Consider the following 15,490-nt stretch of genomic DNA (forward strand, 5'->3'; position numbering starts at 1 on the left):
TGTCTGCATATAACACACGTGCAGCTGGGCAGACATAAGCTGACGACGACAGCGAAATGTCCTGCTTATGCATTAGTAGGGCACAGGGAACTGAATGTGAGATATTCGGAGTGTGTGTGTCTGTGATCGGATGTTTGCTCAGCTGCAAGTGTTGTTCTCAGAGCCTCTTGTCTTGCTCCAACGCGAATGCTAATGAAACACAAGGAAGGCAGCGTAAGGAGGTGATTCTCCAGCACATATGATCCTGTAAATACTGTCACATTATCACAGTTACAGTATAGAAGGTGTGCATCCCACTGGGCAGCAGTCCAGGACTATAAGACAGTTTGGATCCTTCACGCCAATGATGTCATTCCTGTTTGTGTTTTGGAGGCCTCGCCATTGTGCATTGTGACTGTCTGGAATGAAAGGCAACCTTTAGAGAAATGCGACAGGAAAATATTATCTCATGTTTGCTCCACATGTCCCTCTGGCAAAGGACCATCTACTGGCATCCACCCACTGTGCACCACAGAAATCACTATTGTTCATAATTCCAGTAAAATGCTAGAAAGTGTCAATTTAATTATGCTTTTTCTGTGCTGACAGATAGGTGTGACTTCAGGAGAAATTCCTTCATCAAATAGTTTAACAAGTAAAGTTTGATAGTATTCATTTACACCTGGCGCAGGCTTCGTCTTTAAAGCTGGAATAAAATGTGGATTTTTCCTAATGAATGATCTGAAGAATCAAAAAGGTTTGGCCATCTCTGCAGTTCTTTTACAACTGTAAGAGACAGACCTAACATCGAACAATCTCTGCCATCACCCCACCACTTTCCCCACTTGAGTAGCCTCATGGTTACTTGAAGGCTGACCAAAAGTCTAGTTACATGGCCTCACCAAACTCCTCCCACACCAAAGTTATTGCCAGAGCCGCTTGGACTGCTGGTACCTGTCAGAGTCCCATAGACTAACCAAGGCTTTCTTTAGCATGACTGCTCTCTTCACCACCAAAGGATATATGTTTTGGGCAGACCTGTCCAGTATCCCTTTCTTGCCACCTGATCCAACTCACCACCAAGTGGTGACCAGTTGACTGCTCAGCAGCTAAGCCAAGCAGCGACTGATGGGAAAAAAGTGATCACCAACCTGTGACCCAGGGTGTCTTTTATACCAGAGTTGGCAAAAGTACAGACATTCTGTACTTAAGTAGAAGTACAAATACAACTGTTAAAAAATACTCCAGTAAAAGTACTGATTCAACTTCTTTACTCAAGTAAAAAGGAAAAAGTTCAGCCTCTGAAATAGGAAAGTAAAAAGTAGCTCTTTGGAGGACGTTTCCATTTTTGTGCAGCGCTAATTGAACCTTGTGCTGTATTAGCATAATGATAAAATAATATCAGTAGATGGGAATACAAACTTTAACTTTTTTATTAAAAATAAATCTAATTATACTCAAATTGAATCTGAAGAAAAAGACGGATGATAAAGGATTTGGTCTATTTTCTGTTGCCTACATTGTAGAGGGCGGCTTTGTTTTTAAATAGTAAAATGTGTACAGTCAGAGGTTGAAGGGGATTTATCAGGTGGGAAACCCTAAAATTGTTTGTGTTTCATGCAGATGTGTCACGAGTTGTCCTGGCTGATTTCCATCCTCTACACTGAAAGCCACTATTTCTAGTGTCTTTTTTCTACAAGGTATAAAGTTGGTATGAGGGTGGAATGGATGTCAGCATCATCAGCTAAAGACTCACATGAATCTGTGCTACAGCTGATGAAACCGAAATCTGACCATGAAGCCACAGCCACTGTGCAGCAGTCACACACTGTTCTTTACTCCATCACAGGACAAACGTAGCTGTTTATCCTGCAGAGGATTGTCGTGCAACCTTTAACTAACACAGTGAGTTTACCTCAGTTTGTTTTGCATGTTTCACAATATGAAAAATATCCAATCAGACCCAGTATCTGATTTAAAAACACGAGGACTTACACTTTAAATTTCCAGCTAATCAAACACCACTGAGCAGTTCTTACCTTTAAATCTAACCTGTCTTCTTCTTTCCTGTCTTTCTTATCTTTCTCCATCTCTGAGTGAAGTTAGCTCTCTTTCCTTTCTCTCCCTGTCAAATACAGCAGCTGGCCCTTTAGCGACACACTGTGAGACAAACTGCACACAACCAGTTTGTGTTTGAGCTGATAGAAACGCTCAGTGAGGTTAAACTAGGATGGCAGTCACCTCGTGATTAGGCTGCACAGTGATTTCATGAATTTTTAGACACTCAGAGACCAATTGCAAGTAATTGTGGTGACAAACTGGTTGTGATAAACAGTGGTTGAATTTGCAGATCCCTAAACCTCTGCGTGACCACTTTTGATTTGTTTTCATGTGGATTCCCACAGCAGACAGATCCACATGTTTGGCAGAGATTTTATCCGACATACACCTCCTGACTCAGGGCTCGTGACCCCCTGCAGCTGGGTTTGTAGTTATTGGGCTAATAGTCAAAAGGCTAACGAGTGGTTCCAGCCAGATTAACATTTCTGATAACTGTTCAATACGTCAGTGTTGTTGAATCAGGAACTTTAACGACCTCCTTCTAAAGTGGTGTTCAGTGTTTTGAACATCAGCCACTTCATCTGGCTGTAGGGAGAGGCTGTCTGCCTCCAGGTCAGCAGTGGTGCCGTGTGAAATGTTGTCGGCTAGTCGAGGTAAAGATGGCCTTTTTTTATTGATACTAATTCTATATTTATCACCAACCTATTTATGTGTCTGTACTTGCAGTTTCCACCAAATTATCATAGTTAAACACCAGATTATGACAAACATTATGACATTATGACTTGAATTCAATCACTGCAAAAACTGAAAGTTCATTGCACACAATCTTTGCATGAGGCATATCTTATATTTGTTCTCAAAGCAGCATATCAATCAAATCATTAATAATACGAGCGGCATATCAATTGAAGAGAGTGTTGTGTTGTGTGTTGAGATGCTTTGGTGTCTCCTGACTTGTTGAAGGTCTCTGAAACCTGTGCGTCGTGGCCTGTGCACCTATCAGAAAGGAGACATTCAGGTAGCTGCAGCTAGGTGAGGTAAAATAGAGGAGAAGCTGATGTTGCAGCAAAAGGTTGCTGCAAGTGTGAAAGCTGCTCTTCCATCTGCTTGTTGTTGTTTTTGTGCTTTTAGATTTAATGTGAATGATCTCAGTTAAATTCATCATAGTCCTCCAACAGAAGCTCTTGTTTGTCCTGCTTCTCTTCATATTCTCTACACCCCCACCCCATAGGATAGTTGTTGGAGATAGCTCCTCCTCCCTAAGCATGTTTGAGCCTGTTAAAATGGAGTTTTCCCGGTTGCCAAGTGCTTGCTCATAGTCTGACTGTTGGATGTTTCCTCTCTGATACAGTTGCCATGTAAATGTTTGACTATCATCATCTCAGAGGGTTGAATTCGGCTTCGCTATTCTAATTCACGTGTGGCTTTAATAAACTGGATCAGTGTAAGTAAGATTAGCGAGCCCGTTCTCACTCCCGAGGCGTAACATGCCGACGTTTTGTCACGTCCCGCGGCGTTCCTGAGGAACGCAAAAGGAGACTTTCGGCGTTCTTATGGTACGCGGCGGGTTATGGCTGAAGTCCAGTGCAATGACGCTCCCGCAGTAATAGACGTTCCAGCCCTGTATTCCAGCCCTAAACCTAACCTTATCCCTAGCCCTAACCATAACCTTTTGCCTGATCTTAACCAGGACTTTAATGATGTTAAATAGCGTGTTTCTAAGTGATTTGAAGAAAAAGAGCGAACATGTGTAGATTGAGTCCATACGGTTCTGATATTTCCTCATTTTTCCGAGGTCGTCATTTAGGAACGTGGTGGGTAGCCGAAAACGTAACATGTTGACGATTTGTCACCTAGCGTAAAATGTGACGCTTTGGGAGTGAGAACGTGTTGGATTAGCCAGTTCTAGATGTTGGCCTTCTAAGTGCCACAAATGGAGGGGCAGCTGGTCTTCTCTGGCAGATGACTGCAGAATGTGACAACACAGAACTTGGAAGTTCTTGGTGTGCTCTAGGACAAAAGCTTGTTGTGAGGGAATTAAATTGCTACATGTATGTTGTGTATGAGCTCTCTCCTGGATTGAACATTTGGGATTTGCTGTGCCATAACTTCCCTTTAAGCTTGGAGTACAGCATCATGAAAATCAAGTTTGCATTGCTTGGGATTTAGAGTTTTAACAAACTGAGTGTGTCTTTATGCAACACTCTCTATCTGCAAACAGGAAAACATGGGCATCATTTCTGTGCCCACAGAGTCAGACCCAAAACGCAAAATCATTCCCGAGCATAAACACAGACGCAGAAGAACTGTGTACTGTCAACATTTTCCTTAAACTTGGACATTTCATGGCCTGTTTATGAGTGAGTGCAACAGTTTGTCATGTAAAGTCAGACAGACAGGAACATGAAAGAAATTTGGGACGATTCACACTTATATCTGTAAATCTGTACGAAGCAGTGTTGTGGACAGACTTCAATTCAATTCAATTCAATTTTATTTATATAGCGCCAAATCACAACAAAAGTCGCCTCAAGGCGCTTCATAGATACAGAGAAAAACCCAACAATCATATGACCCCCTATGAGCAGCACTTTGGCGACAGTGGGAAGGAAAAACTCCCTTTTAACAGGAAGAAACCTCCGGCAGAACCAGGCTCAGGGAGGGGAGGAGACGTGTCCATAAAACCCTCAAAAATGTATTTTGAGATCAATCTGTAGCACAAATTTTAAGGGTGGGGCTTTAACAAAGGGAACGCCATTGTTCAATTCAATTCAACTTTATTTATATAGCAGCAAATCACAACAATAATGTTGTAAGGTAAAGACGCTACAATAATTGTGTTCTAATTGTGACAGAAGGATCTGCGTCACCAGTCATCATCAATATTAATGTAAGGCTGCAGGCGAGGACTAGTCAGATCAGACATTTAACAGTGTTTAACTTCTCCCTGTCTCTAGTACGAGGTCAGTTGAATGTCTGATGGTACTTGTGAAAACAGACCAGGTAATTACGCAGAGAATTCAAACAAATTGGATATAGAACCAGTAGATATTAAAAACGAACACTTGCAATAAGTTTCTTTTCCAGGGGAAACTTCAGAAAGACGAGCTGGTCTTGGGATGCAGAGTATTTTAGCCCGATTGCTATATTGCATTCAGTTTAAATTAAGATGTATTTAAGGTCAGGAAAATGTGAGTGGAGCTAACGATGAGAAGACATATCTTCAAACAAACTGGGCTCCTCTCAGTTGCTGTCTGATGTGATCTCAGTAGCTTTAAACTCATGTTCATAGCTCTGTGGTTTCCAACGGTGTGCAGATGATTGTGAACTGAGGAGCCACGATTCTTCCATAAGATAAACAGCTGGTCACCTCAGGTACACAGTTCAATTCAGTTTTGTTTATATAGTGCCAAATCATGACAGCAGTCGCCTCAAGGAGTTTTATATTGTAAGGTAAAGATCCTACAATAACACAGAGAAAACTCCAGCAGTCAAAGGATATATACAGATAGTCCGGCTCACTCACACATGTAGGCCAGCTGACCCACAATACACACTACAGTACAAAGAGATGCTGTTGTGTTTTAACCCATATGACAATAAAACCTTTACTATCATTTTTTTTAATTTTCTATCCAGAGGGAGACAATTATCCTCTAAGACCTGAATGTATGCCAAAACACGAGAAGCTCACAATGGGGCTGCAGCTACAAGCACAGTGGCAGTTAAAGCTATGTCATTGCTGCAGTCAAAGTCACGCCTACAGCCTGTCTCTGCACATGTTTTTAACTGCAGAAACTTGGACTTGTCATAGAAGGGGTAACACATTCATGATGGCTGCATTCCATCTGGCTGAGGCTATGCTGTTTTGATTGCTTGTTCACAAGCAGGGCTTACAGAGACACATAATAGAGTTGAAGCATCATTTATTCCACTGGTGCTTTCCCTCCTGCAGTTAGTGAAAATGTATGAAGCAGTCTGCAGCTGGGATATCTATCTAGCTATATCTATAAGCAGGCAGAGCTGAGACCATGTCATTGGGTTATTGTCCCACTAAAGGAGTCCAAATGGGTGTATACATCTAAAATCATGGGCTTGCTAGTGTATAAAAGGACAATAGAGGTTTGTGGTGTGTCTGTCAAGCTGTCAAACGGAAACACCACACTTCACACCACCCTGAATCCTCCCTTAGTTATGCTGCAATAGGTGTAGGCTGCTGGGGGAGTCCTTTGATTCACTTTGAGTATTTCCTCTTTAGTCACCTTTCTCACTCACTATGTGTTCATAGACCTCTCTGCACTTAATCATCTTGCTATTAATCTCTGGCTCTTCCACAGCATGTCTTTATCCTGTTTCCTTCTATCACTCCAACCAATCACAGCAGATGGCCCCGCCCCTCCCTGAGCCTGGTTCTGCTGGAGGTTTCTTCCTGTTAAAAGGGAGTTTTTCCTTCCCACTGTCGCCAAAGTGCTTGTTCATAGGGGGTCATATGATTATTGGGGTTTTCTCTGTATGTATTATTGTAGGGTCTACCTTACAATATAAAGTGCTTTGAGGCGACAGTTGTTGTGATTTGGCGCTGTGTAAATAAAGTTGAATTGAATTGAATTCACCTGGCATATACTCATTTTTGACTACTTTTCTGACAGTAACATAAATGGAGTAAGGCCTGACATTTGAGGCACAGTGCCATACACACTAACACACATGTTCCTTACATATACAAAAAACAAACTACGCTGATGTCCACCTGAACTCTCAAGGAGGTTTTAAATGTGACATATTTGTGGGAAGTGGCTCAGTTAAGAGTTTCAGAAGTTTCAGAAGTTAAACTTAAAACGTTCTCCTTCTCTGAAATCATCTGGAAATATTGTGTTCAAAATGACAACGTGTATCTAAAGTTGGAGATTCAGGACATTTCTTCATTTGGTTTCTGTGTCAGGTTCTTGTGTGTATGTGCTCTGTACATGCACCAGTTTCATGAGAGTTACGTATCTTTATGTCTCTAAAACACTGGTTTTACATTGAGCTGTGAGGCTATGCAGAGACATTTGCACGAGTGATAAACACAATGCAAACAAGATGAAGCTCAGCGGGTTTCCCCCCCATGGTATCATGTGTGTCCCTATCTTTATAATATACTGTATTATGTTATAGTGATTGATGCTCATATTCAACACGACCAAATATTCGTACAACAAGATTAGTCTGTGAAGGTTCTCAATCATCCAGATCATCGTAGTCTAAGGAGCTTGGACAGAAAAGCATCTGGACTTCTTTGAGTTCTTTGAGTTTAAAGAACAAGTACAAGTTTCACTTAATGTGCTAAAAGCTCTAAACGCCCAGTTGCAAAGCTTTTTCTACTTTTTCATGAGTGTGAAAAGCTGATAAGGTAAAACCCTACAGTGATACAGAGAAAACCCTACTTGGTGACAGTGGGAAGGAAAAACTCCCCTTTAAGAGGAAGCAACCTCTGACAGAACCAGGTTCTGGAGGAAGATGGGAGAAAAAGTCACAGCCAATCAAAATAAAGCTTAAAACAATTGCGATTAATTGTGCAAATACAGAAGCTTAACTCACATAAATTAGTGAAGTTTCAGACTTTTTTTTCAGTTGGAAAAATGCTGTCTTTATATGCTTGATGCCCCGAAGCACAGATAGAGTGGAAGAGACACACAACGATAGTGATTCATGGCCAGCTTTTTCAAAAGAAACCATGGAAACAGTGTACTCAAACAGCAACAACAAACAGCTTCTCTTCAATGTTATGTTTGTTTTTTAAAAGCCATTACTTCAAGCTGTAAATCTGAATATTTATCTCCAAAAAAAATCATCAGGTCAAAGCAATAAATGCTTCTGATATTCCTTTCATTTCCTCGGCAGCAGCACAAATCCCCCTTCTTTCCTCATTTTGAACCCAGGCACACGCAATTCTTCTGAAAATGCTAAAGGGTCCCAAAGTCAGAGCACTACATCACCTCTTTGAGCATCACATCATGGAAAATATGAAAGAAAGGCTATTTTGACTGGAAATTGAAAGGACCCTCAAAGAAACACCCATTATGCTCAGACTTTTTTTCCCATTAAAAACAGAGCTGACCGTTACACTCATAAACCAACGGCACCTTTTACAGTTGGCCCATTGTGCCCAACTGTGTTCAAATCAAAGTCACTCTGGCTGAATGAGCACATTCCAGGCAGGACGTGGGACTGCAGCGAGGGCTCAGTGCTGTAATATACTGAAGACATTTAGGTAAAGGCTCTTTGATACACCTCTATAACATGCTTGCTTTCCAGGGTTTAGTCATAAAACACCAAAGGGAGCTGGGAGGGAGTTTTAGTCCAGTAACATCAGAGACTGAATAAGGTCAGGAGTAAAAGTGATGTGAAGTCTCGGGGAAAACTGTTAAAAAGAAAGGCGGGCAACTGTCAAGTGCTAGTAAATGGGGAAAATGATGTTGTGGGCAGCAGAGAGAATTGAGTTGACATGTGGCTATAACTGAGATTTTTACACTAACAGGACTGACATTGTCAGCAGTACAATAATATGACTTGGTTTTACTGTACAGAGGAAACACGTCAGACTCCTACTGGGCTCACCTCACATTCATTTATATTGGCTAAACATTGAATCCTTTCAGGGCAATTCAACCAACGGTAAATGGAAAGTGAAGGTTCCTGGAGCTGGGGCATTTTTAGGTGGGGGAGTGGGGGTCTGGAGTATGGAAAACAGTTTTCAGCTGCAGTGTAGTCTACAAATGTGTAAATCATGAATGATGATGAAGTCCGCTCTGACCACTAAATTTAAGTCCAGTGTTGTGATTTCAGCCCTTAAAAGCAAACCTCAAAGACGTTATCTGATTGTGTTTTTCCCACTGGCTTGACAGAGCACTCATATATTCTAGACATGCATCCAGTGGACATTAAACTGATTTTAAACTGCCAGGTCAACAGCAGTGACCAATGGGACATTTGTGAAGAGTTGGTAAGTGTGAGAAGAATTCACAGTGAGGCAGTGGGCTTCGTTTGTCTTTGCGTCCACCAAGGACTGCTACATGCAGTGTTGGGAAGGTTACTTTTAAAATGTATTCCATTACAGATTACAGATTACATGCCCCAAAATGTATTCTGTAATGTATTCCGTTACGTTACTCAATGAGAGTAACGTATTCTGAATACTTTGGATTACTTAATATATTATCATGCTGTTTACAACTACATGAATGTACTATTGCTGTGATTTATTACTGTTACTGAAGGTCCGCGGCTCCGAACCGTAGTAAAGGGACCTCTGGCTAATACGGTGGGTTCTGTGTCGGGCTCGTAGCTGAAAACTAGCTTTACTTTGTTGTCTGGGTCAACTTTGCTAGCAGAGACAGAGAGAGGCGTTGAAAGGCTGCTCCAACAGAACTTATTGTTTCAGAGGAAAACACGAACACGGTGTACAGTCGAGTCTTAATAGCTTACTTACAACTGGGCTCGTCAGGCTCTCTTCTTGTCTGCAGTGGTTATTATTATATTTACATGCTTCCAGCTCCCGTTTCTGCTCGATGACAGCTCGTACTTTTCCTTTTTCTCCCTCCCTCGCTCACAGACACATAACGTGTATGGCAGTCCATTCTCCCTGCAGCACGGACTACACTGCCTATGATGCTACATTCTTTAGAGCTATACCTGTAGCATTCTGCCTATTAGCTTAGCACAACAACAACAGGCGCTCTCTCACCCAGGAAACACGCAGAGAGAGAGCGTCACCCTATAACCATGGCAACCGTAACGCTGCCGCCTGGAACAACAGAACGTAGCTGTCAAACAAACCCAAACAGTCCTGACCCGCCACAATATGAAACAGGGAAGTACCACCGTGTAATCCATTTATTTCAACAAAGTAACTGTATTCTAAATACCACCTTTTTAAACGGTAACTGTAACGGAATACAGTTACTCATATTTTGTATTTTAAATACGTAACGACGGTACATGTATTCCGTTACTCCCCAACACTGGCTACATAACATGCTCACGTTGTAAGAATGTATCTGACATGAAGAATTTCCTGTTGTGCTACATGTAAGGACATGTATGTGAAATGCCCAGATGTGATTCTTTTGACACTATCAGGAGTTCACAGGTGAAAACTATCCTTGTTCAGGGTGAGCTGATTGATTTCCAAACAAAAGAATCACACAGCTCTCGGAGACTAAAGGGCCCTTCTGCTGTCACATCCACCGGGGTGAGTTATGCTTTGTTATTGCTGATGTACTTTTTGTAACCTTGTAACCTTGTCTAGGTGGCTGCCACTGATTAATGCAAGTGAGTTTTAAGTGCCTTTAATGATTTAATGATATTCTTTTAATGATATATCAGTGCATTCGCAAAATATACAGAGGAAATGCTGCAATGTCATAAAAATGAGACTGGAAAATGTAATAAAAAATCTGACTCCAAGACCACTTATGTTTATTTAAAGCTGAATGTCGCACAGCGTGACCAATGGGACAACGATAATTAGGCTGTAATTCTGTAAACAGGTAAAGACAGCCCATCCTCGATAACAGCTCTTTCAATCTTATATTGTATCAGTGTAGACCCAAGTTTGTTTACATTTCAGGCCCACACTGTATTATCAAAAACATTCACTCGTCTGCCTTCCACTTAAATTCATCCCAAAGGGTTTCTGTTGGGTTGAAGTCAGAACTCTGCACAGGCCAGTCAAGATCTTCTACACCAGACTCCATGTCATTATGGCCCACGCTTTGTGCTCTAATGTGTGGATCCCTAAACTTTTCCTACAAAGCTGGAAGCATGACATTGTCCAAAATGTTTTGGTATGCTCAAGTATTAAGAATTTCTTTTACTAGAACTAAGGGGCACAGCCATCTGTGGTGACTGGTGAGGGAACCTCGCCCACTTCCAAGTCTTCAGACGGAATAATGCTTCCTTAACCGTCCCAAATAACCACCACAAGCTTCTAGGACCAAATCAACTCACACAGCTGTTTTATTTTTGGGTTAAAACAGCTGTGGGGTGACGCAGCTCCTGAAGCAGTTTAATGTTCCTCTGCAACATTTTTTCCGCTATCTACAAATTCGCCACTTTGTAAAGAGTCAATCTCCTTCATTTCCGGAACTACCTGAGGAAACTTCTTTGGATGAAATTATTAATATAAACATTCATAAGAGAGGGGCGATTAAAGAAATCTATGCTATATTATTAGATCTTCAATCTCCTTCTCTCTCCATCCTTAAAGCACAGTGGGAGAAAGACCTTGGGATGACTATAACAGATGAACTCTGGCAATCTTTTCTCCGGAGGGTACACTCTTCTTCGATATGTGCCAGGCATGGGCTCCTTCAATTCAAGGTCCTACACCGATTACATATCTCCAAGGAAAAGTTAGCCAAGTTCTATCCAGGAGCTGACCCTCTGTGTAACAGATGTAAAGCAGAAACAGGTTCGCTCCTTCATACCTTTTGGACATGCCCCAATCTTCATAACTATTGGGTGTCTATATTTAACACTCTGTCAGAGATGTATAACGTTAAATATGATCAGTGTTGGGGAGTAACGGAATACATGTACCGCCGTTACGTATTTAAAATACAAAATATGAGTAACTGTATTCCGTTACAGTTACTGTTTAAAAAGCTGGTATTTAGAATACAGTTACTTTGTTGAAATAAATGGATTACACGGAGGTACTTCCCTGTTTCATATTGTGGCGGGTCAGGACTGTTTGGGTTTTGTTTGACAGCTACGTTCTGTTGTTCCAGGCGGCAGCGTTACGGTTGCCATGGTTACAGGGTGACGCTCTCTCTCTGCGTGTTTCCTGGGTGAGAGAGGCCTTTTTGTTGTTGTGCTAAGCTAACAGGCAGAATGCTACAGGTATAGCTCTAAAGAATGTAGCATCATAGGCAGTGTAGTCCGTGCTGCAGGGAGAATGGACTGCCATACACGTTATGTGTCTGTGAGCGAGGGAGGGAGAAAAAGGAAAAGTACGAGCTGTCATCGAGCAAAAACGGGAGCTGGAAGCATGTAAATATAATAATAACCACTGCAGCCAAGAAGAGAGCCTGACGAGCCCAGTTGTAAGTAAGCTATTAAGACTCGACTGTACACCGTGTTCGTGTTTTCCTCCAAAAACAATAAGTTCTGTTGGAGCAGCCTTTCAACTCATCTCTCTGTCTCTCGCTTGTTGACCCAGACAACAAAGTAAAGCTAGTTTTCAGCTACGAGCCGACACAGAACCCACCGTATTAGTCAGAGGTCCCTTTACTACGGTTCGGAGCCGCGAACCTTCAGTAACAGTAATAAATCACAGCAATAGTACATTCATGTAGTTGTAAACAGCATGATAATATATTAAGTAATCCAAAGTATTCAGAATACGTTACTCTCATTGAGTAACGTAACAGAATACGTTACAGAATACATTTTGGGGCATGTATTCTGTAATCTGTAGTGGAATACATTTTAAAAGTAACCTTCCCAACACTGAATATGATCCTCTGCTCTAACGGCTATCTTTGGCGTCACTTTGCCAAAGTACTATTCGAATTCTATTGCCTTTGCTTCACTTATCACAAGGCGCCTTATACTTTTAAGATGGAAGCAGGAAGCTCCTCCCACACATGAACAGTGGCTTGCAGAGCTAATGAGGTTTTTGCATTTAGAAAAGATGAGATATACACTGGCAGGTTCAACCACCAAATTTCTTAAGGCATGGCAGCCATTCCTGATGTACATGGAAACATTTAAAATGACCACCTTATCATGAGCGGATGCCATATCTCTATATCACTATCATAGTTAACTGTACACTGAATGTCCCTTATACATTTTATTTTTATATTTGTTTGTTGTTGTTTTTTGTTGTTTTGTAGGGGTTTCTTTGGTTTGTTTGTTTGTTTGTTTTCCTTCTCTATTTCTGTTATCTTTTGGGGTATTGTAAATACTGAAGAGCAAACTACTGTATGTTCAATGTTTTGTTATTAACATGCTGCTGTGACTGAAAATAAAATTTATATTAAATAAAAACAGCTGTGGGGTGCTGTGCACTCTAGACTGTAAACGTATTAATGTCATTGCTGGATTTCTGCATTTTAAGACGAGCTCTAAAGGCACTGACTCATTTTGTTAGCCTCGAGCTGCTGTCGGAGGAGCTGTAGTCTCAACCCACAGGTTGCTGCTTTCTCTGGGTACTGTGGGAGCGCACAGTGTCACGAGCTGTGTGAATAATCAATATCTCAGTGTTGACAAGTCTTTCCGAGACATATCGAGAACACGAGTTCTAACCAGATCTTCTAACATTATTTTTATCATCCATTGTCAAACATCACCTACACACCACTGACATCAAACTGGCACAGGATCAAAACATAGCACTTCAAAGCTCTGCCAGAACTCACCACACACACGCACACACACAAACCCCCTCACAGCATTACCATACAAACACTTCACTTCTCACCCTGGTGCAGAGTTTGACTTTTACCTACATCATCATACGTAAAGGATTTAGGGGACACAGGAAGCCTGGCCCATTCCCAAACAAACAAATAAACCTCTCCTGCCGAGCTGTGAGCCGAGCCCACAGCAGGCAGCTGCTGAATGAAAAGCACCACAGCAGGCAGAGGTGTGATAATGGAAATGGGAAGGGGGCTGAACCATATTGTGTGACTCATAATGGATCTGTGTGAGAGCAGTGGATTCAAGTCCAGACTCTTTTGTTGGCATTAAAGACTTAACTGCTATTTTGAGGAAGTTTGTTTTACAAGAACTCTCCACCAGTTTAAGCTCTGCAAATTATTTGGGAATTAGTGAGGACAGGGTAGACAGATGCTTTTTGGAGAAAAGCCTGTGAGGTCTGAGTGTTTTACATGATGTAAATCAGAACGACCAGTCTTAAATTATGTTACTAGATCATGTATGATTACCAGATGTTATCTAGCTGGAGAATACGCACATAATTCTGCATGAATCCTTAGCAAAAATGAGATTTTTTGATGTATATTTATCAGATGATAATGAGCTAAAGGAGAGCGCAACATAAAATGCATCTAACTGTGGAAAAACTAGTAAGTTAGTTGACATGCTAGCAGACCATTCCTGGAAGATTTATTCTTGTGATTTTAGTCTTTGAGAGGAAAATCCTAGTTGTTAAAAGTCCTTTTTAAGAACTAGGATTTGTCAATAGTTTGGTTTTTTGTAAGGTTTCAAGCATCTCTCACCTAAGGAAAGTTCACTTAAAATCCCTAAACGACAATGACTCTCACTGCGATATGTACTTTGCAGAAGAAGTCGTTTGAGAAATATAGAAACGTCTACAACCGTAGATCAATAATTTGGCATCATAGTTAACTTATATGCTTTCTTATTATGTGTCGATCGCTTTAAAACACTTTTGCTGTCCATAGTTCAGTGGGATTAATCATCAACACTAGGAAACATATCCCTCCTTGGATCAAGCATCTCTGTCCCATTTTCTTTTTGCAATCACAGACCCGTCCCAGCTGTTACTTTCTTTATACAGGCCATGCTGAGCTGCAGCTGCGTGAACCTTACCTTCTGTGACCTGCAGAGCTGCTGCCAGCCAGCACAGCAGCATGGTAAGACACCATCTAAGAAGACACATCAGACACATAATGAAAGTTGCATTTGGAGAAATTCTGCATAGACTTAAAAAAAAAGTTAAAACACACTGCATCGATTTAAAATTCCAGCTGAAATGTAACAGCAGAAATCTAGCAGTGTATAGAAGAAATGAACAGGTCTGCTCTGAGAAATGCTTTTATAATTTCAATAATAATAATAATAATAATAATAAAAACAGTTCTTTTATGCAGAAAATGTTGAGGTAAGATATAAATAACAGCTTCTTACCGCTGAGACATTTCAGTAAATACGCAAATCCAGCTTTGGAAGTAAACTCCAAGTACATGTGTGAGGCAAACTTTGTGGTCCCTCTGCCTGACTGTGCAGACCTGAAGTCACAGTGCTGCTCTCTCTCCCCCTCTCTCTCTCCCTCTCTCTCTCCCAGCACAAAGACTCCCTCAGTTCTGTCTCTGACTCTTAGGACCCACACAGTTGGGAAATTTGACTCCCTTGAAGGAAAAAAACATACTCTTTAGACCTTCTTTGTTAACCTGCTGGTTGAGACAATTTCCTTTGATTGATAAGAACGTGATGGGCTGTTATTTAAATTTAAACACATCTACCAGTGAATCGACTTCTATGTACAATACTGTTTAGAGTGCTTTAATTCATTGTACCTGCAGGGATATATTTGTATCATTGAAGTGAAAGAAATCCAGTAATGCTTCCTAATGAATGAGTGACACAATGACGAAATCAGAGAACATGGCCGGAGCTTCCTGGTTGTCCTGGGTCAAAGATTTGTTGTTGGTCACCCAGTGATCCTCACTTCCCCCATCCCCTGTTTCATTCT

General features: G+C 41.2%; 1 protein-coding gene across 1 annotated transcript in view; it reads right to left on the reverse strand.

Annotated features, from left to right (window-relative positions):
- Nucleotides 1-15,100, reverse strand: part of LOC146498433 (collagen alpha-1(XV) chain-like) — a 69,571-nt gene extending 54,471 nt beyond the window's left edge. The window contains exons 1-2 of the mRNA XM_085141196.1: nt 14,926-15,100; nt 14,608-14,663 (exon numbers count right to left, since the gene is read on the reverse strand). Coding sequence (XP_084997322.1) covers nt 14,608-14,663; nt 14,926-14,936 — 67 coding nt within the window. The 5' untranslated portion in view covers nt 14,937-15,100. The remainder of the gene's footprint in view (nt 1-14,607; nt 14,664-14,925) is intronic.
- Nucleotides 15,101-15,490: the final 390 nt, after the last annotated feature.

The sequence above is a fragment of the Neolamprologus multifasciatus genome, chromosome 18 (assembly GCF_963576455.1).
Source record: "Neolamprologus multifasciatus chromosome 18, fNeoMul1.2, whole genome shotgun sequence".
Taxonomy (NCBI): Eukaryota; Metazoa; Chordata; class Actinopteri; order Cichliformes; family Cichlidae; genus Neolamprologus; species Neolamprologus multifasciatus.